The sequence below is a fragment of the Nyctereutes procyonoides genome, unplaced genomic scaffold (assembly GCF_905146905.1).
Source record: "Nyctereutes procyonoides isolate TBG_1078 unplaced genomic scaffold, NYPRO_anot_genome, whole genome shotgun sequence".
NCBI lineage: Eukaryota > Metazoa > Chordata > Mammalia > Carnivora > Canidae > Nyctereutes > Nyctereutes procyonoides.
The window spans coordinates 34,927,481-34,950,170 of NW_026575024.1; the positions used below are offsets into that span (position 1 = coordinate 34,927,481).

Here is a 22,690-nt window from a genome sequence, read left to right on the forward strand (position 1 = left end):
ACCTTAACTCTTTCAGAGTAGGTCATTAAATCTTTCTGCTATCTTGCAAATCCATTTTCTCCTAAAAATTAAGCTGATTTGATTGGACACTATTTCAAGTCCCAAACTTTTGTCCCTCATACCTTTGAGGTTGCCATATTATGGACAGTTGCCTGATTTCTGTGTGCTTGTCACTCGCCTCTGAATTGTCTTCTTTCTGTGTATCTATGAGGAATTTTATAACTTCTCTTCATAGCTGTTGTTTTCAGTGTCCCCCAAAGGTATGTTTAGGTATTTGTCTATCCCCTCGCCTTTATACTGCTTGCATCAATGGACTTTTTTTTTCTTTAAGATTTTATTTATTTATTCACGAGAGACACACAGAGAGGCAGAGACACAGGCAGAGGGAGGCTCTCTGTGGGGAGCCTGATTTGGGATGGGATCCCAGGATCCCGGGATCACACCCTGAGCTGAAGGCAGACTGAGCCACCCAGGTGCCCCACATCAATGGACTTTTTTCAACTGAGGACTCAGATATTCACACTGAAGACTCCTAACTCTGGGAAACGAACAAGGGGTAGTCGGGGGGATGGGGTGACTGGGTGATGGGAACCAAGGGGGGCACTTGATTGAATGAGCACTGGGTGTTACACTATATGTTGGCAAATCGAACTCCAATAAAAATATACATCAAAAAAGACTCATCTGAATATGCAAATATTCACAGTTCAGAAGTGTTCTTTCACGTTGCTTTGATTAGTCCCTCCATTGGCTCTGCTCTCTCTCCTTTTAATAGGAGAAGCTGTTCTTTTGGGTGGTGGTTGAACCTCCAGCTTTCATTTTCCAACTCTCTAAATTTTCCCATTGTGCTTCCATTTTGTGTTGCCTTCTGGGAGAATCTCTGGGCTCAGCATTTCATCTTAATTCTCTTTATAATTCAGCTTACCTGTTAAGAGTTTGATTTCAACAATCTTTTTTAAATTTCTAGACTAATTATGTTTTTAGAACTGAATATACTTTTTCCTCCTGCAATTATCTGCTGTACTTAAGCCAAAGCCAAGTTCTGTCTGTCCTGTTAACTCTATTTTCTAGGGTGTCAGTTCTACTTACTGGGTTTGGTGTCCATCTTTCATGTTCTTGACATTGCTTAAATATTTAGTGATTCTTGGTCAGATGCTGCGCTTTTCATTTAAGATGTCCTGCTTGCAACTTACTACAGGTACATCATGGTGTTTAATGCTAAGAAGTGTGGGTAGGAGTGCCCACTTCTTCCTAAGTGCAAACAGTCACCCTGAAGAATGCCTGGGCTCTCTTTCAGTGTCACACATGCTGCCCATATTAGAAAGCAGACATTCTTTATTTCCCCAAGTGGCTCAAGTGAGGAAGGGGTGAGAGGGCTATTGAAAGAACCAAGAGCAATAGAGAATTTCAGCTTCTCCTACTTGATTCTGCAACCCCTCGTCCAATGGGCTCCTCTGTTCATGCGTCTACCTTCAAGCTCATAGTGTAGGCTTGCAGAACTACCCACCCTTTGCAGAGGCCTCTCCTATAAATAGGGTCAGGTTTGTGGTTTCTTTTCTCTAATGCCATCAGATTAAAATATATATCTTATTATTTTGTATGATTTGAAGAGGGAGGGGAATTTTTCCAAATGATTACCTCGGGTTGATCACCTCTTTGTAGATATTACAGTTGGCCCTTGAACAATGTGAGAGTTAGGGGTTCCAGCTTTCCACGTGGTCAGAAATTCACACACAACTTTCTACTCTGCCAAAACTTAACTACTAATAACCTACTTTTGACCAGAAACCTTATCAATAACATAAACAGTTAGTTAACACATATTTTGAATATGTAGTATATATTGTATTCCGGCAATAAAGTAAGCCAGATAAAAGAAAATGTTAAGAAAATCCTAAGAAAGATAAAATATTTTTAAGTACTGTCTGTATTTATTTAAAAGAAAAAATCCTCATATAAATGGACCCATACAGTTGAAACCTGTGTTACTCAAGGGCCAGTGATATTTCCCCAGGTTCAGAGACAAGGAGGGAAGTTGGAATCAGATGAAGGAAAGAGGAAGAAAGAGACAATTTATAGGCTTATTCTATGCATATGAAGAAGAGCTTTTGCAAACGCATAAATATAAAATGATTAACCTTTGAGCTTTGCTTGTTTTAAAATTTTGTACACTAATAAGATATTCTTTTTCATTTTAGGTCTTGCATATAATAATGGCCAAACCTTATGAATTTAATTGGCAGAAGGAAGTTCCTTCCTTTTTGCAAGAAGGAGCCATTTTTGACAGATATGAAGAGGTAAAGAAGTATTATTAATCTTTTCTCTCAAAACATTCTTATAATTATTTCATTTTAATTACAATATTGAGTAAATACTCTGACATAAGTAAGAACATCTTTAAGATTAATAAGTTGGAATAGTTGGAAAGAGGCAAGCTATGAGATAAAATAAAAATGATAATGATACTGTAATTTATTGAGCACTTACCATGTGCCAGATATAATCATGATAATGATGCTATAATTATTGAGTGCTCACTGTATGCCAGACAATCTTCTAAGCACTTGTGTGCATTATTTGTTTAATTCTTCACAACAACCTTATAAGGTCATTGCTATTATTACCCTGGTTTTACAGATGGGTTTCATGTAGTAACAGTTTTTGCCTAATGAAGTGCTTTTGGCAGGCTTTCTACATAAAACTTTGTATTTGTTATAAATTGAATAGTGATTGGACTTTGCACTAGTCACTTGCTTTGCTTGTTCCATTTGCACAGAACAGTTGGATCAAAGTTTTGGATGCTCCTGTTTCGATCACTTATTGTTTGTGCCCTTGCAAGGTGGCCGTGGCTCCAGACTTTATATAGAAGCAGGGGCTTGGGGCCACCAATCTGTTCAGACAGTTTGGGTTGATGCTTGAAGCCTCATCAGCATTGTAAATGCATTGCTTTTCTTAGGTTGTACTTGAAGTTGAGGTGAATTGGGGAAGAGAGGGTGGGGAGACTGTTGCCTGTGAGACAAAGGGAAACCTAAAACTTGTTAAGATTTCATCTAAAATTGGAATTGGTTTCCCTTAAAGTCGCTGGAATGTATGTGGTGGCTGACTGTGGTGACCCACTCAGAGGTTCAGATTGTCAGGCCTTTTCATGAGGTCTCTGGGCTGACGTGACTGTGTACTTGTAGACTTGGTTTTTCCAAAATGTGTATCCTAATACCCTCTAGATTTATACTGCATAGTTGCTTTGTAAGTAAACAAAATTGAGAAAGGCAAAGGATGGGCCTCAGTGTGGTCACTATTCTTGTATTGAATTAAAATATTGAAGTAACAGCTATTTATAGGACAAACTAGACTCCTTCTTGGAAGGAACAGCTAACCCTGTTCTGCTATGAGAAGACATAGAAAATATTCCGCTCCTGGAGGCTACCACTATTAATTCTTCGGCAATTTTCTCTTACTCTTTTTCTGTTTGTTCTTTTTTTTTTTTTCTCTCATCCAGAGCTGTGACTGTAATCTTTTGAAAATAAAAATCAGAACTTTTTTTTTTCCTCTATTTCAAATGCTTCCATGACTCCCTGTTATGGGATAAAGTGAAATACAAGGTCTTCCTTAATCTGGCTCCTACCTAACTCCGCAGAATCTCTTCCCACCAGTTTCCTACACATAGTCTCTACTTTAGCCATAAAAATCCCCTGGTAATTCCCTCAAGGTACTATTCTGTTACATGGTTTATGCATACTGCTCTCTTTTCCTAAAATGCACTTGTTCCTCCAAGTTTGACGGTGAACTCCTACTCATCTTTCAAAATCCAGATGGGAAGTCACCTCTTTGATATCATCCTTGACCCATTCAATAAGAATTGATAACTGCTTTGTGCCACCACTAACCTATCCTTGTACATAGTACATTGCATTCACATTTTATTTACTATTTTTATGTCTCCTACTGTATTTTGAGTTTCTTGAGGGCAAATACCATATTTTACTTACCTTTCTCTCTCTCGAGACCAGCAGGATGCCTGCAACTGCCAGACTTACTGTGGATGTGGCATTACAGAGGATTTTAGCGAGAATTGTTTCCAACTTGGTCTGGTTTTATTGTTTGTTCCTTCTCTCAGCAAGTGAAAGGATGAGAGTACTTGATAATCTTTGAGATCTGTATGGGGATGTGAACCTCAACAGGTTTAAAATATCAGGGTAAATCGTGTTACAATTTTTATTTTTTGGATAAAAAAAGACCAATATCAATAGTTTGATAGAGTTTAGGCTTAATACAAAGTATAAGTTATTGAAATTGACAACTTTTATCCACTTTACCCAGAGTGGCAAAGAAGGACAAGGACTGGCTTTTCTAGAAGCACTTATAAGTATTTCTCCCAGGTAAGCCATATCCAGGTTAGATACTAGAGTCACCAAGATAATGACCTTTGCCCTTGATTATGAGCTAGTGGGGCATCACTCCCTGCATCTGCTAGAGTGCCCTCAATTGGGAGTTTCTTCAGTCAGCATCCCAAGCACTGGAAATCTATAGGATTATGTAAAAATATGGCATGGCTTCTAATAATTCAGAGAAGGTCATTTTGAAGAGATTAAATATAATCACTGGCTGAGTATCTACTGTTGTCATATAAGAAGAAACACATTAGAGGAGAAAAGTACTATTTTTATGCTTTATCAAGTGACATGTGATTTGATGAACTAGAGGTTATTATTTTTATTTCTCAGGATGATTTTCTTTAGCTGTTAATCATCACAACTCACTCTTATGTAGAAAACACTGATTTACGTGGGCTTCTAAAGGCAATTGCTTTTTCACCCAGGTTCCTCTGCAAATGAGGTAATAGTCAAAATCTTGAACAAATATTAAATGTAACCCAGCTTGGCTTTCAGCTTTAAGTGATATCTTATCAGGATTTTCAGCAAAACAAGTTTTCACTTCATGAAATCGATGCCTCTCTTCATCACAACGTCTCAAATAAGAAAGTCACAGTGTTAGAAATTGGACCGTAACTACTTTTAATTACCTTTCCCCAATCATGTAAGATTCAGTTCTTTGGAGCCACGGCTACTGAAATATTGAGGGCAACAGAATGCAAGCAGAAAAGGGTTGTTTCTACTGTCTGTGTGAACAGCCGTGGGAAATGAGTTGATAGCAAGCGAGAGGAACACAACCAGAACATCCCAAAAGCACTATATAGCAAAGGGACCATTTATGAAGTGGCATAAATGCCTTCAGGACCATATGACAACTACCATTATCATGAGGGCCTGAGGGATCACCCAAATATTAAATTATGTTCCACCTACATGTCTAAAGAAGGCAGGGGTGGGGAAGGGTGTCAAGCTGAGAGTGAGCAGGTACTAGGTCAGAAGAAAAGAAGTGTTTGCTAGTCACTATTTTAAAAGTATATGCTATTTTTGCCAAGAAATGGCAAGAAATAAGTTCAACTGCATTTAAGCACTATTTTATTATTTCTGTATTTCTTTTGAGGTAGGCCAAATTTTTAGAGACTGTATAACATAGCAGCCTGCATTGCAGTCCGTGATGCTCTCCCCATGCCACTGTGTAAGTCTGCTGCTTTTTATCTAACTCGACTTACAAGTTCTTGAAATGCAAAATGTATTTTGTTTCCTAAGGGATGCTTGTTACTTGCTCAGCCTTTAAAGCAGAGATTTTTCTCTTGCAGAGTCAAGAAATAGCAGTACTTTTTAAACACACGCAACCCAAATGTCTCCAGCTCAAAGAATCTCCTGGCTTTCTTTTGATTACTTATTAAAAGGCTGAAGGCCTTATCCCCTGGTGATGCCGGGCCCACCCCAGTCTTTCCTAGAATTCCTACCTGCTGACACTTTGTTGCTGATGGTTCATATCCTCAGTGTCTTCATACCTCTCTATTCCCAGGACTGTTCCCTGCTCTGGTTTGTTTTGCTGTCTGAATCTTTTGTATATATCATCAAATCCCAAGAACAAGAATATTGTACAAAATAGACTTCCACATAAGATTTGGTGGTAGCAAAGGGGGGTTAGAGCACACAACTGGACTCACTTCAAGGTTAAAGTTCAGAGATTGGGACGCCTGGGTGGCTCAGTGGTTGAGCGTATGTCTTTGGCTCAGGTTGTGATCCTGGTGCCCTGGGATCCAGTCCCACATCAGGCTCCCCAAAGGGAGCCTGATTCTCTTTCTGCCTATGTTTATACCTTTCTCTCTGTGTCTCTCATGAATAAATAAATAAATCTTAAAAAAAAAATGTCAGAGATTGTACTGAACAAATTTTCTTAGCCAGCCTGGCCAGGGAGTGTCTCTCACTATCTTCTCCTTTTGCCCCTCTCCTCCACTAGGAGGCACGTTCTGGTTTCTCTTCCTTACTTTTTAAAATCTCCTCCTCAGAGTCCTTTTCCAAATCACCCATTTCCTCTTTTCCACATGCCTTTTCTCCAAATTTAAAAAAAAAAAAAAGTTTTTAATTTTTTTTCTCTCAAGCCAAACAAGCAAACAAAATTTTAGTCCCTTCTCATCCTGAGCAGTTTGGAAGTGAGAGTTTGAGGTAAAAAGGGAGCCAAACTCTCCTGAGACCTTTACTTTTGCATAACCTTGCATAATCCTTCTAGATTGGTGGTCACCAGGGGAGCAGTTGCGTGATGAAGATGGTCAGTCCTCATGTCTCTCATTACCACATGTGGCTGTCCAGCACTTGAAATGTGCCTGATGGGATGGAGGGAATTGGGTTTTTGTTTTTGTTTTTAAGATTTTATTTACTTATTCATGAGAGAGGCAGAGACATAGGCAGAGGGAGAAGCAGGCTCCCTGTGGGGAGTTGATGTGGGACTTGACCCCGGGATCATGACCTGAGCCACAGGCAGACACTCAACCAGTGAGTCACCCAGTCACCCTTGGGAACAGGGTTTTTAATTTTAATTAATTTTAACGTAAGCTGACCTAGCTACACATGACCAGTACCTATCTTATTGGGCTGCACAGTTCTAGACAACAAGCTCAAACCACAACCAGATGTTAAAATGCCATCTTCCTCTCTCAACACAAGAGAAGGAGTTCTTCATTCATGTGGTTGGAATCTACGGTTCACTTCAGCCATTTCTTCTTGATTGCAGCCAGAGCAGAGATTTAAGTGTTTTAGAAATGACTCACCTCAGGCCCCCATCCTTCCCACATCCCAGATCCCCAGGTAGAGGCCACCCCTTTTTCTCACCCATGGGACTTGATTGTAGCTGAGAGCAGCTGCTAGGGTAGAGTCCCCTTTTCTTGCAAAACCTTGGTCTTTTATACTAGCCCCTTCCACCCTCTGCCTCCCTACCCTCTCTCCCAACACACACTTCTGTGGAATTGGTTGGTGCTTCCAGCTGCTGCCAGGACAAGGGAAACAGTCATTGCAGTTACCAGATGCTGTGGATATCAAAGAGCACGATCAGTACTAACCTAAAGTAGGGCCTAGTGGGACTAGTTAACATTGGCCTCTTTCCAGGGGAGCTCAGAAATCAAATGGAGGGCCGTGCAGTGAAGCTCCAAAAGGCCCAGACAGCCTACACACCCCAGGCTGTTCATCAGGGAAGTGAAGAATTTTCTAAATATAATTTTCAAAAAAAAAAAAAAAAACCCTAAAAACACAACCCTCATAGAAAGTATTTTGGCTTCAAGATTTATTTAACCCCTCAGTGAGGACACAGGCAGGGTGGTAAAGCTGCTTCCAAGAGCATTGGAGAAAGAGAGTGATTCAGTGGACCCTTGAACAACACAGAGTTTGGGGCCCTGATCTCGGCACAGTAAACAATCCACATATCACTCCAAAACTTAACCACTAATGGCCCACGGTTGACCAGAAACCTTACTACAAAAACAGTTGATTAACATGTATTTCGTGTGCTATATGTATCATCTACTGTATTCTTATGATCAGGGGAACTATAGGAAAGAAAGTGTTATTAGGAAAAATCCTAAGGAAGATACATTTACAGTACTGTACTGAGCTTATAAAAAAAAAAAAGAAAGAAAGAAATCCACAAATAAATGGACCCATGCTGTTCAAGGGTCAATTATGTATAGTCAGGTTGGGGGAAAGCTGACACAAGTTTTGTCAATTAGATACAAAATGGGTTACTGTCCAGTAAGACAATAAAACAGTAACTCCTATGGTTGTCTTTTCTACCAGACACAAATCACATGCATCTCTGTGGAACACAAAATAGTTGGAACTTATCTAGCTAACGGCAAAGAATCTGGGCCCTAAAAGATTGCAACTAGTAGGTTGAACAAAAGTACATTCTTCTAATGAAATAAATACCCCTTGTTTGGCCTTTTAGACAGTGCTCCCTTATAGTGTCAAGAATATATATGCCCATTTTTTTTTTTAATTTTTTTTTTATTTATTTATGATAGTCACACAGAGAGAGAGAGAGAGGCAGAGACACAGGCAGAGGGAGAAGCAGGCTCCATGCACCGGGAGCCCGACGTGGGATTCGATCCCGGGTCTCCAGGATCGCGCCCTGGGCCAAAGGCAGGCGCCAAACTGCTGCGCCACCCAGGGATCCCTATATGCCCATTTTTTATCTTCTTCTCAAGTTTTGGATCATTTAAACTGAATTGTACCTACAAAGTTAGGACATTAGTCTCAAAGAGTAGAAGTAGAATTTTGCAGACTACTTGTATTTGCAGTGAAGGATGCTTACAGAGTCATCATGATGGTAATAATAATCATAATATTTATTAGTCTTTCAACTTTTCTTTTTGTTTTAAAGATTTATTCTTTTGAAAAAGACCATGCATGAAAGAGGGCAAGCACAAATGGTGGGGGTGGAGGGAAGCAGCAGCGGGGGAGGGAGACAAAGATTCTCCACTGAGCTGGGGAGCCTGACTCAGGGCTCAATCCTAGGACCCTGGGATCATGACCTGAGCCAAAGGCAGACACTTAACCAACTGAGCCACTCAGGTGCCCCTAGTCTTTCAACTTTTCTAAAAGGTAGAACATTTAATGATTAGTGACAAAACCAAATAAAAAATTAATTTTACTCATGCATAGGTGGAGTACAAGGAGGTGTTGCAAAGTAGAAATGGTTGGGAAACTGGAGGAAGGACCAGAAAGTTAACATTCTCAGTGGCAAGTATTGCTGGTTGGTTAATGGTACATGGACCACCTATTATTTAAAGCCTAAAATTGCCAATCACAAATCCAAAAATAATACAATTTCAAATTTGGAGCTGGAGGAGTGGAAAAAAATACAGTGAAATGAGTCAACAGAGCGTAATTTCTGAATTTTTATCCTAAGGAACCTATTACTTCATGTGCCTCGTAGCTGTTAGTTCAGGAATTGCTTGCCCTGTCACAAATTTCAGTTTCTTCAAACTCCCATTCCCACTAGAATTGGACGTTTAAAGCAAAACCAAAAATGTGTTGATATCACTTCCTTATCCAACAAATTAAGTCCAGACATCTCATTTCAAAACTCAGTATGTGGCCTGGATGCTCTGCCGCCCTCACTGCTCTGCTTTCCCCAAAGTCAAGTTGTAATGAGGAAGGTGGTGGGTCATGTTCCTTGTGGTGTGAGAAGGTTGAAAGGGGTGTCAGATATGAGTGGCAGGCCTGGGATGCCTCGGAGAGAAGGCCCCCTTTGGGCTGAGTCTTGATGGAAGGGCCAACCAGCTGATCAAAGCACAGCTGATATGAGGAGTGAGCCCACAGCTGGAGCAAGTCACGAGTGTGAAACAGGGGAGAGTGACTTACCCAGCTGGGGCAGAGGGAAGGGTGGTAGAGGGTAAGAGCTGAAGCTACAGATGGGCAATGTCCACACCATAAATGGCTTTCCTTTCCAGCCCAAGGTGTTGGCACCAGATCCTAGAAGTCATCAGAGATTTTGATGGGCTTTTCATCAGGAAAAGTAGGGTCTGAAGGATAACTAGAAAGTGGATATGGCTGGGTTAGTTGTGTGAATAGTCTGGGAGGGTAGAGGTGGGATTGAAGGACCCAATGGACATTCAGACACTAGGGACATAAGGGGAGAAGCTGGGCATGGGAATGAATTAGAGGATTTTCTGACCCAGTAGGTGTAGAAGGTGAAAGAATGAGGAATGTAAAGTGAGGTTGGGAGTTCTGGCACGGATGCTGGGGTGAGCTCTGATGGAGGTAGAGAGAGCACCAGAGGACTACATTTATGGATGCACTAAGGTTGTTCCTCTTCCTGAAATGAACAGCATTTGTCATCCTATCTATGTAGTACCTAAGAAACATTTTGCTTATAATAGAAATCGCCTAAGTTTTAGTTAAAAATAAGCTGAGCAGAAAGGGAATTGAAAAACATGACTATCCAAGAGGATGAACAAATAAATGGATGCACAATCAAGTAGGAGAATAAGTGGTGCAGAGCCAGAACAAGGAGCTTGGATTTCTTTCTGGTTGTTATGAGAGCATGGTTGGAGAACACCAGGAATTTAATTTAAGGAAGGTGAGCTGGAGTCTTACTCCTTCCTCTTACTGACTATATTTCTCTAGGCAATTCTTACCGTCTCTGTGCTACAGTAGAGATGTTAAGGTGGGTCTGTCTAAAATGATTTTGCAGTTCTGTATCTATCTGCCTGCCTTCAGGTGCCCTTCTTGTCATCACAGCCATGTGACTTCCTCTTCACAGGATAAGAAAGTTGAGAACAGGTACCTGGGCACTTAATCAGTTGGCCTGAACACAGAAACAGCTCAAAGCTTCATGACCTAACATCAGCCAGGTTTTTGCAGAAAACACCCAGGCCTGTTCCTTCCTCTAGATCAGATTTAATTTTTTTTTTCTAAATTCATGTATTCTTTTTAAGTTGGCTCTATGCCCAACTGGGGCTTGAACTCCTGACCCTGAGATCAAGAGTCACATGTTCTACTGATGGACCCATCCAGATGCCCCAAGACCAGATTTTAAAACAACATTTCTAATAATATTACTGTGCTTTCAAATTCCCAAAGCTTAGAGCTTGTTGCCATCCAGCCTGAAGCATGAGAAGCCTGTGTGGTTTGAAAAAATCTAGAAAGTAAGTGGGAGTGAAGGCAGAAGACTCTGGTTTGAGCCTTAACCCAGATATTTGCAAGTTACAACCTTGAGCAAGTCCTTTCACCCGTGTGAGTGAGCATCCATTTTGCTTCAAGCGTGTCAGTATATTAGTGCCAGAGATTCCTAGCGGGAGTGTATGAGTCACCCACAGATGTGTGGATGTGTCTTCAGAGCAAAGGCCCTACCATGGTTGAAACCGTGTCTGTTTTGTTGTGTTCCAGTGTTCATCCAGAGTAAAATGTTCAGCCAATAACTCAAGAGATACCAATGCAAACTCTTGACATAAATACTCAGACTTCTAATGTTCCTGCCAGTAAATGGCATAAGCCTGTCCCCCCTTTCATTTTCTACCTTAATGAAGGGTGAGGGCCTGATTAACAGAAGTCTGGGATAGTCCCAGGTTTTCATTGCATAGATCCTGATGCAGATCTGCTCCTTTCCCTGTGGGTAAGTTTAAAAGAGCAACTTCAGAATCACAGATTGTACTGACCCACCCTCTGTCACTCTCTGCCTGAGTACGAGCTGCCCTTGAAAAAGAAGAATGTGCCTTGATTAGAGCAATGAAAACATGTATATGAAATGAGATGTTTTCCAGAGTGCTAAGTATAGATCTATCCAAGGATTTGGAGATGAAGAAGTCTGAAAGTAATGGAACTATAAAAGATAGCTGCCCCAAGGAGGAATAACCAGAGGTTGGGCTTGATTGACCAGCATGTAAAGTTACAGGATGGCAAGGAGAGCAAGAGTGAGCCTGATTTGAAGTCCTGCTAGGAGATAGGACATAAAACCTGGAAGGAGCAATGAGGCCTGAAAGGGAAGAAAGGCATGAGTTAGGAATGTGAAAAGACAGAGGTTTTAAAGGATCAGGTTTGGGTCAATAATTTTATCAAGTTTTGCTGTGTAACATACCATACTAAAGCTTAGTGGCATAGCAGAGGAATGCTTTTCTCTGCTCTCTTAGGTTCAGTGACTCAGGCTTGCAAAAATAAGCTAACAAAAGCAAAATAAACAGGAGAAAAGGCATACAAGTTTTATTGATATTATTATTTTTATGGGCACAGGAGCTTCACAAGAAGGTGAAAACCCAAAGAAATGGGTAGACTCAGAAGCTTATATACCATTTTAACAAAATATGATAAATCGTAGAGAAATGACAAAAGGAAAAGGGGATTTGGGCTTCTAGGGGCAGTAAATCGTGGGAAGGTAGATATATATGTATGGGGAAACTAATGAACTGATAGAGGTTATCTTAGTAAGGTTTGTTTGTGCAGACTCATCTTGGTGCCAGCTTTCTATCTTCATGCCCATAAAATTCTCTGGAGAGGGGATTTATGGTCACCCTCATTTCTCAAAAGTTTCTACTTTTAATCAGACAAGGGAGGCTTCGAGGAGGCCTCTTTCTGCATCTGTTGATTCTCAGTTATTTTCAATTCACCATGATCCATATGCCCAAGTGGCATATTTGGGAGATGTATTCCAATCCCAAATAGTTAAAGATAGCAACCATTTATATAGTCCATGGATCTGTGGGTCAGCCATCAGGTGGGGCTCAGCAGGGCCGACTGGGGGCTGGCTGATATCAGGTGGACTTAGCAAGACCTTCTCTCTGGTCCACCTGCTCTGTCATCCTTCTGTCAGCACGCGAGGCTTGTTGTCTCTTGGGGTCAGCCGTATTTCTGCTGCATTCTCTAGGCCTAAAGCAAGTCACAAGACCGGCCCATACCCTCCACCTCTTGATGGGAGAAGCTGTAAGTCATGCCGCAAGGGGTGTAGATGCACGGAGGTGTGAAGAATTGGGCCGTCTTTGCAGTCAACCAGTTTTCTTAGGTACTCTTTATGTACTCTTTATCATCCCATGGTTAAAAGCTTAGAGCAACAGTCAACATGCTTTTTCTGTAAAGGACTAGATACTTTATCAGGTTTTACAAGCCACACGGTCTCTGTTACAAATATTCAACTTTGTGGCACAAAAGCAGTCACAGAACATCGATAAAACATAATTGAATTAATGGGCTATGTTCCAATAAAATTTTATTTTTGAAAATGTACACACTGGATTTGACCCACAGGCTCTAGTTTGCAGATACCTTGCTCAGAAGACAAATAATGTTGAACAGAAATAAGTAACATGGGGGCAACTGGGTGGCTCAGTGGTTGAGCCTCTGCCTTTGGCTCAGGTCGTGGTCCTGGGATCCTGGGATCGAGTCCCACATCGGGCTCCCTGCGAGGAGCCTGTTTCTCTCTCTGCCTGTGTCTCTGCCTCTCTCTGTGTCTCTCATGAATAAATAAATAAAATCTTAAAAAAAAAAAAAGAAATAACATATGAGTTTGGGTGGTAATGATGCATTCAGCTTTAAGCAGTTACTTTTAGCTCATCATTTTTGCCCTTAACAAATGTATTATTTTATTTTCAGGTTAGTCATTCTCCACTTCTTTTCCTTTTACCTCTAAAATTGTATCAGCTTTGCTGTGCCACTGTTTTTGCTTCTTACTCTTTTCATTTTTATGCTTTTCCCTGTCTGGGAAGTTTCTTTGGGTTTGCTTTTCTTTGTTTCTTCACAAAGGTAGAAGATAACTCTATTCCCTGGAGGAACAGAAGCATCTCACCCATGAAATAGCGTCTGAGTCAGTCTCATGGAAGACCCTATGACTTGAGATTCATGCTATTCACAGGTGCCAGAAGGATGGCTTATTCTCAGAAGATGTGTGAAATGCATCCACTAGGAAACTAGACTAGGAAATCTCAGGTAGTGTAGATTTACAAGGAGCATGTGGAATCAGAAGGAAACAATATATAAAGAAAGTATATAAATAATGAGCCAATAAAATTAAAATATAGGAGCTGAGAAGCTGTTTAGGTGCTAGTTCTTTGTTGCTTCTATTCAACCTGAAGTGTAAATAGAAAAATGCTCAATATTTGCTTCTTCAAGCCATGTCTGTGACTGCCGGTGAGCAGGTGCACAGTGGCCAGGGCATCCTTTTCATGAGGATGAATGTGTACAGCCTTGTGGATCTCCAGGCTGATGGTGAAGAGACCTGAAGGACATCCGGGCTGCATTTCCTTTGGAGTATTCTCTTTGGGCTTGCTCTCTGTTGATGCTATGGTCTAGCCATTGAATTAATAGAGTTAGTTCAAGGGTGAACAAATGAACAGTCAAGTGAAGTATACAGCATATGTTAAAGTGAATCATTTTAAAGTCTTTTCTTGGGTAATACAACTATGTTTCTTTAAACTCCACTTCATGTGAATGAACGCCCCGTTCCTAAAAATTATGAGGAAATGTTTCACTGTTTACTGATTTTGGTAATTTTTAGGGAGTGTGCATTTTAGGTCTTACACTAGAAATGTATGCCAGGGCCAAGACGAGCCTTTACTAGGTGCTCTACAAATGCTGTTACTGTGTAAATGCTGAACAAACATTGTTTCATTGAAACCTCAGAAGAGGCCCGTTGTTAGGTGGGTCTCTAGCCTCCTTTTACAGATTGCAGAATGAAGGCCAATGATGGGTAAACATGTCACCCAAGGCAATACACCTGCTCACAACTGAGAGGAAAGATTCCATATGCTAGCCTGCCCCGGTTCTCAAAGTGTGGTCCTTGACCAGGAGCACCAGCAGCATCTGGAGCACTTGTTAGAAATGCAGATTCTCAGGCCCCACCCCAGACCTACCAAATCAGAAACTCTGAGGGTGAGGTTCCAGCAGTCCCTGTTTTAAGAGTTCTCCGAGGTGGTTCTGACTATGCAGCTCAAGTTTGAGAACCACAAGGCATAGAGCAAGTCAGGGAGTTTGGGATTTCCTAAGAGGAAAAAAAAATTAAATGCATTCAAAGTTCTTTACAGCTGATCTCCCTCAACCAAGCAATGCAGATAAAGAGGGGGAACTGTTCAATAAAAGAAACTTTTCTTTTTTCCAGAGGAGTTGAATATTTTAGATGTAATTTCACTGTTCAGTGTGCTGAGCACTTGACATCAGTCATCTCTTTAAACCCTCAGATGGTGGTAAGGATTAAATGAGATTATTTTCCACGTTATAGAGGAAAGAGAAGCCTAAATCAATTAACGAATTGCCTACTATTCAACATGTAGTGACCAATGGAGCCTGTGTCCAGAACTGACGTATTGATAAAGAGAACACACATGAATCACAGCTACCTGTATTATGACTTGGGACCTTGAAGTGGCTGCCATTTGCAAATGATGTGATTCAAAATATGGAGTCTTGATATGTTGAATATTTTAAGGCGGAGGAGTTTGAAATTCATTTGGAATCATTCCTCTTCTTCCTCCCACTCCCAAAGGAGGTCATAAAAAACCCGCCTGTGAGAGGGTGCCTCTCTATACCTGGAGAAAGAAGCATCCTTATCTCCAACAGAATAGGTACTCTGAGAAGAATCTGAACAAATAGGACTTCCTGAGAACCCCCAGTTTAGTATATTTAACCTTATAGCCCTTGACCTATCATATTTCTAAATGACTGTAGAAATATTTATACATGACTGTTCATCAAACCTAACACAAAGATAGGTTTAACTGTTTTTTTCTAGTCTTCATTTTCTTATGTTGACTCCCATGTCACATGTTAAAAAACAAAATTCATCCAAGTAAATGTAAAGATTGAATTGGCTTTATTAAACAGTTCATGAATTGGGTAGCATCCCATCTGTCCATCCAGAAAATATAAGAGCTCTGTTGAGCTGCAGGTAGGGAAAGGTTTTTGAAGGCAGAGAGGGAATGGAAAAGGAATTATTAGCAAAGAATGCATTGTTTCAGGCAAAGTTGCCTTCCTAAGGGGAACAGAGGGGATCTATCAGTGGAGTAATTCCTAATGCACACCAAGAAACTCTAGGTTGGCTGTTTACAGGTCACATTACTTGTGAGGTTGAAACTGGAGTTTAGGTATTAAGTCTTGGTTTGCTTACATGGGACCTTAACATAAGTGACTTCATTTGGGGCTTGTGGTTCTTTTTATTTATACATATAACATATATTTAATAAATTTGTATGCTTTTCTTTTGCTGATCTTTCTCAGTTTAATTTTCAGACCCAGCCAGGGACCCTAAGAGGATTAAGGAAAACTTTTTTGAAAAAGATTTTATTTATTTACGAGAGAGAGAGAGAGAGAGAGAGAGAGAGAGAGAGAACACACATGCGCACTCCTGCGTGAGTGGGGGGGAGGGGCAGAGGGAGAAGCAGACTCCCCACTGAGTAGGCAGCCAGACCTAGGTTCCATCCCATCCTGACCAGAGCCAAAGGCAGACACTTAACTGACTGAGCCCCAAAACATTTTTTTCTCCTACACAGTTTTTTGAAGATAGGTATGATATTTAAATATACACACACAGTTAGCAATGGGAGCTACTTAAACTTTTTAGTAACCTATTTGCTTTATCTATTTCAGACCATAATAATTATATTACTATATCCAGGAGTTCTTAATTTGATTCTTTTAAGGAAATGAGGATAGAATTTATTTTTCATATATTTGCCCCTCACAGAAAATAAATGCCCCTCAGAATGCTAATACCTGTATCTAATAATCAATGAAGATCAGCCTTTAAGGATAGAAAAGTATTAACCAGTATTTTTTTAGTCACTAATTTTTGAAGGGGAAAAAAGCTAGGTAAAATATATTATATGGAAAGAAAGAACATAATATTTTCTTTCAATCAATGAAAATAGACGTAAAATATCCTCAGCAGGGAAGCCTGTCTTATAATACTTCATACTGATAGACTAATAAGCATATGTTTTTAAACTACTCACTCTCAAAAGCCATAAATAGTAAGCAATTGCTGTGAAATGGTACCTTGTCAAATCATGTAACGTAGTGTATTGGCTGAACCAATATGGCTTCCCAGGCTTTGAGGCCAACATGCTCTTTCTACTAAGAAGCTACTCTGAGGACAGTCTTGCTGGCGCCTCTAGTGCTCTTCTGCTATGGATTCTCTTCTCCCAGGTACCTAAAAGGGCAGATAATCCTTCTAACTGGTGAAATGCAAAAAAGAGCCTAGTTTTTGGATACTCCCCAAAATCAAAGTTGCCAGGATGTTATTTACAGGTAAAGAAAGGTTTTGTACTAAGTGGTATTTAGGGTAAAAATCTTTGCCAGAGAGTTCTTTCTTGAGGTGTTTGAAAAACACATAGTTAAGGGCGTGGGTTTGGCGTAAAACAGAAATGCCTTTAACTTTGGCTTTGCAACTCCATAAATGGGTCTGTAAGCCAGTCTTAACCCCACTGAGCACTAAATCATAGTTTCCTTGTCTGAAAGATGGGGATGATAGTACCTATTTCACAGAGCCATTATGAGAAATAATTAAGATGGATATTTTTAGAGTGTAAGTTAAAGTATACCTCTATTCTAGTGTAAACCTTCAGGGGCTTTCTATCTCATTTCAAATAATTTCCAAACTCCTTCCTATGGCCTACAAGCCCCCTATATGACCCTTCACTCTAGTGTCCCATTGATATTCCCTGAAAATACCTGGCACATTTAAACCTCAGGGCCTTTGCACTTGCAGTTCCCTCTCTGGACTACTCTTCCTCCTATTTCATCAGCAACCCCCCCTCCAGCATACACATATTACCCTTACTGTTTTAGATATTTTTACCTTCACATTTATCAATTCCTGATATATTGTTTTTTGTTCATTGTCAAAATTCCCCCTAGAATATAAGCTGTGAGAGCAGATCCTTTGTTTTTATTTATTGCTATATCTCCAGCCAGGAAATCATTTATCACCCAACAGATACTAATAAGCACCTACCGTAATCCAGTGATTGATTCCTTAGTGACATATCTAAGACTCAGATTTTTTTGTTATTTAAATGGTTCCGGGATCCCTGGGTGGTGCAGCGGTTTGGCACCTGCCTTTAGCCCAGGGCGCGATCCTGGAGACCCGGGATCAAATCCCACGTCGGGCTCCCGGTGCATGGAGCCTGCTTCTCCCTCTGCCTGTGTCTCTGCCTCTCTCTCTCTCTCTCTGTGACTATCATAAATAAATAAAAAATTAAAAAAAAAATAAATGGTTCCTAATTTTTTTTTGAAGATTTTATTTATTTGAGAGAGAGAAAGAGAGAGAGTGAGAGACAGCAGGAGCAGGGGAGAGAGGGAGAAGCAGACTTTCCACTGAGCGCGGAGTCCGATGTGGGGCTCCATCCCTGGACCTTGGGATAATGACCTGAGCCGAAGGTAAATGCTTAACTAACTGAGGCACCTAGGTGCCCTTAAATGGTTCCTAATTTTTAAAGAATTTTAAGGGTACCAAGGAACTGCCACTGGAGGTCCTTTTGCAGGGGGATCTGGAGAGTTTAGCAAGAGATCCCATCTGGGGCAGCTGTGGAGGTTTGCCTCTTACATCTCCTTCCAGTGGACCCTGCCACGAGCCCTGTGGTCAGAAGATGGCCTCCAGCTGCCATGGCTTCAGCACCCTTATGGCGTTAGTGCTAGAGTTTTCAGCCAGTGGCAGAGATTCTAGAGCTGGCTCTTGTCTGCCCCAGATGAAGCTGGTGGGCACTCCTTGCCCTGGGAGTCCCATCTACCTGGTAGAGACCCTTCCTCTTGCCTCTCCTCTCTGGGATCTTAGTCCTGCTTCATGGTTTGAGGTCTCTCCCTGCCTGTTCCTGCATCCTCTCCCCTTCCCCTGATGGAGCAGCGCCACTTCGGTGGAGAATAATCACGCTCTAAGCCTTCAGACCTGCCATCTTCTATAGCTCTGCACTCAATGCAGAATTCACGAGGTGACAGCAGTGGCCCTTGTGTGCATGTTCCTGTAATTTCTGCACATCTTTTGGACAATAAAAAGTGATAGAGCCAGGATTGGCCCTAAGGGACGATATCTTTGAGGCCCAAAAATAAGCTATTTCAGAAGACAGAAGTGGAAGGGAGTGACCTAGCATGCAGCTAGGGTAAAGACAGGCATTTTAAAAAGCTGAATTATTCAAGTAGGAAATGTGTACATTTGGAGGGCAGTATCTTGGAAGTCATTTGAGATTTCCTTTTAATGACTCTGTTCAATGTGGACTGTCATCTCCAGATAGCAATAGCTTAAAACACTTTTCCTTGACCTGCTTCTTCATGATATTTCTTTCTCTTTCTTTTCTTCTCTCTCTCTCTCTCTCTCTTTTTTTTTTTTTTTTTTTTTTGAGAGATCAAGTGAGCAGTGCATAGGGGGAGGGCCAGAGGAAGAGAGAAAGAGAGAAAATCTCATGCAGGCTCCATGCTCATCAAGGAGCCAGACACAAGGCTCTATCCCATGACCCTGAGATCATTACCTGAGCTGAAACCAAGAGTCAGACACTTAACCAACTGAGGCACCCAAGCACCCCCTGTGTCACTATATTTCTAATCATTTGCTCAGTGCAGTTTATTATTCTGAAACAAATTGTGATTTAATTAGAAGTGTTTTACCGAAAGGGATTTTCCAGCTTGTGGTCATGCTTCAACCCCATCTGCAAAGCATATCTCCTATTGTCCTTAGAATTATGGGGGGTGGGGTGGGTATTAAAGAAAAAGTCATTCCGGGCTCTTGTTGAAGAATGATAGGGCAGACTGTGATCAAGAGACCACTACATTGGGGGGTATACAGTATTTGGGGAGAGGTTGGGCTCACTTCTGAATACAAAGAGGAAAGGGGGATTTATAGCCAAAGAGCAGGTGGGGTCACCTGTTGATGGTGGAGGTTGAGGCACCTGATAAAGGTGCTTGGATATTGAGGGAGATTCTGGCTAAACCAATTTAGCAGGATTCCTGTTAAAATCGAACAATGCAAAGATAGACATGGAAATCCAGACATCAAGGTCTAGTTGGGAAGAAGATTCAGAAGAGCCTGACTAAAGTTTGCTCTAGGGAGAGAATTTTGGGGGTGTGGGGGGGGAGATGAAAGAGGATGGGGACATTTTTTATTTTAATATTTGTTATAAATATTTTTTATAAAGAGTTATTTCCCTCCCTGGCTCTTGAGTAAGCTGGTCTTCTTTAATTTCTCCTTTTTTTAGTTGCTAAGACTCCCAAGTTGCTAAGTTTGGAGGAACATGACAGTTTTCTTGTCCAGGGAAGTTACTTTCAGGGACCACCCACTCCTCCTAAAAGCATGTTTTGTTGACTGTTCTTCTCTCTGCAAGCTGAGAGGTAGTTGCCGAATATCCTGGGTATAATTGCTTCAGGTGTTCCATGGCAATAATCAGGAAGCCTGTCTGTGTCCTGCCCCAACACAAGAGCTCTCTCAGAGCCTGAGCATTCAGATTTGGCCTCAGAATACCCACATCAGGGCTCCTGAGTAGTTCAGTTGGTTAAGCATCTGCCTTCAGCTCGGGTCATGAGCTCAGGGTCCTGGGATCAAGCCCCTCGTTGGGCTCCCTGCTCATCAAGGAGTCTGTTTCTCCCTCGTCAGGGCTCGGCCTGATCGAGCCGCGGTGCTGTCGAAGGCTCTCTCGCATTAAAATAGAAGGACAAGAGGGTTGGAGGGGTTTGAGAAATAGTAAAGAAAAAAATTTAGTAACCACATACAGATTGCTTTCAGGGGGAGGGAGGTAGGGAGCAGAGGCAGGTGAAGAATCTATCTAGCGAGAGCTCAATACGGAAAGTAATTTATTGTGAGTAAAAGTGTATATAGTGAAGTGTAATGGAATTGGGAGTGAATAAAAAGATTTGTATGGATAATTTTAGAATGGATTTTTTATTGATGGTAGAAAGTGGGGGGATATTAAATTATGGAATAATGAATTAATAAATTAGTTCACGAGAGGGGGAGGAAAAATGAGATTGTGAGTAGATGGTAATAGATTTTAGTGGTGAGAGGGGTGAGTGTAGTGGGTAGAGATGAGAGGGGGGAAATTGAGTGAGCGATGTGGGGGTGTGTTTTGTTGTTGTTAGTGGTTTATGGTAGGGGGATATAGGAGTGGGACGGGACTCTGGAGCGGCTCAGCGCACGCCGTGGAAAGTGAGAGGGGATGGTGACAAGATTAGTGTGGGATAAGGTGCAATAGTAAAGGATAGGGGTTTGTGGAAGATGGGAATGGGTGTATCTATTAGTTATTATGATATGTGGATAGTTTTACGCGCTGAAGTGCTAGATCTATAGTAGTGAACATGTGAAGTGGAATGAGTGGGGATATGTTGAACGTTGGGGGAAGTATGTACGCGAGATAGACTCTATATATCATCTCTCTCCTAGTGGGTGGGGTGGTGGATGTGTTTGGGAAAGGGAGGGAGTGGGAAAGTGATTTGAAAAGTGTATTAAGAAGTATATAATAGGTGTGTGTATTGAAAAATGAGTAACTGGATAGAAATAGAATAAATAGGTAAATAGGTGATATGAAATGGAATGGGAGGGAAGGCGAGGGGCTAAATAAAATGGCATTATATGTATATTGAATATCCATGGCCCACCAAGAGGGTGGAAGCTAACCCTGTGTTCTGAGGGCTGAGCCTCTGTGCCTGATTTATACTGAGGTGGGCTTGGGCAGAGAACAAACACAACCTGAGCTCCTTGTGCAAAAAACAAAATTTCACTGAGTCTAGTACAATGGTAATTTACAAACTCTGGATTTCCTCCTTGCTGAGACTCCCAGATGTGCATTCTGGGAACTTAGCACACAGGGGTACTGTTGCTTATTGTAAGGATCCACCTAACAGAAATGCTCTTCCTGTCACACTGTGGATGTAGCTCTGCTGCTTATCATCTGTGTCCTTTTAGGCAACCTGCTAACCTCAGTTTGGATCAGTTTACTCATCCATAGAGTAGGGATGGCGTACTAACCTCCTTTGTTCTTGGATGATTAGTCATAGTCAAAATTGGCAGCATTAGTAATAATTACTATTATTGGGGTATTAACAATCAGTAATAATTTACTGGGTTCAGATTATGCATCAAGTACTCAATGCCCAGAGGTAGTAACCCATGAGATAGAGCAATTATTTTTGGTTGTTATCTCTGTTTTTGGAGATGAAGAAGTAGAGCTCAAATAAGTTTGTAAGTGTCCAGCCACAGTTGGATCTGTTCCATCTGACTCGAAAACCAATGTAAAATGCCCAGTAGTTTCTGGTGTTCCTGGACTGGTATTTCTGCTTATTTACACATGTTTCTTCTGCATTGCAAAGTAAGCTATAATGTAGAAATAGATACCACGAGATAAAATGAATGGAACAGGGATTTAGGCTGGAGTGAGGGGAAAAAATTAGCAGGCAGCCACTCTTTGGGGAGCAAAAATGTTCCATGAAGTTGAAATAAGTGAGCTGCAAAGCTGCTGCTTGTGATCCTGGTGGCCAATGCAATGCAGGAAGGACAGTCATAGGGATCACCATGTCCACTAGATTGCAAGGAAAGCAAAAGATTGGGAAAACCCTTTTTATTTGGTTTTAGAAACCTAGAACACACTCTGACATGATATGAAGCAATGGAAAACCTCCCTTTGTGACAACCTGGTAATAAATATAGTCTGTGCAGCTGGGGGGAGTCACATGGAGGCCTCAAGAAATGAGGTAAAGGGCATCTGGGTGGCACAGCAGTTGAGCATCTGCCTTTGGCTCAGATGGTGATCCCAAGGTCCTGGGATCAAGTCCTGCATCAGGCTCACTGCAAGGAGCCTATTTCTCCCTCTGCCTGTATCTCTGCCTGTCTCTGTGTGTCTCTCATGAATAAATAAAATCTTTAA

General features: G+C 41.2%; 1 protein-coding gene across 4 annotated transcripts in view; it reads left to right on the plus strand.

Moving 5' to 3' along the window:
• The window catches only part of PLCB4 (phospholipase C beta 4), a 420,180-nt gene that overhangs the window by 247,256 nt on the left and 150,234 nt on the right, over positions 1–22,690 (plus strand). For all 4 annotated transcript variants that reach the window (XM_055306664.1, XM_055306687.1, XM_055306672.1 and 1 more), the window contains exon 3: positions 2,199–2,297. In XM_055306664.1, the coding sequence (XP_055162639.1) occupies positions 2,214–2,297 (84 nt within the window). In that variant the 5' untranslated portion in view covers positions 2,199–2,213. The remainder of the gene's footprint in view (positions 1–2,198; positions 2,298–22,690) is intronic.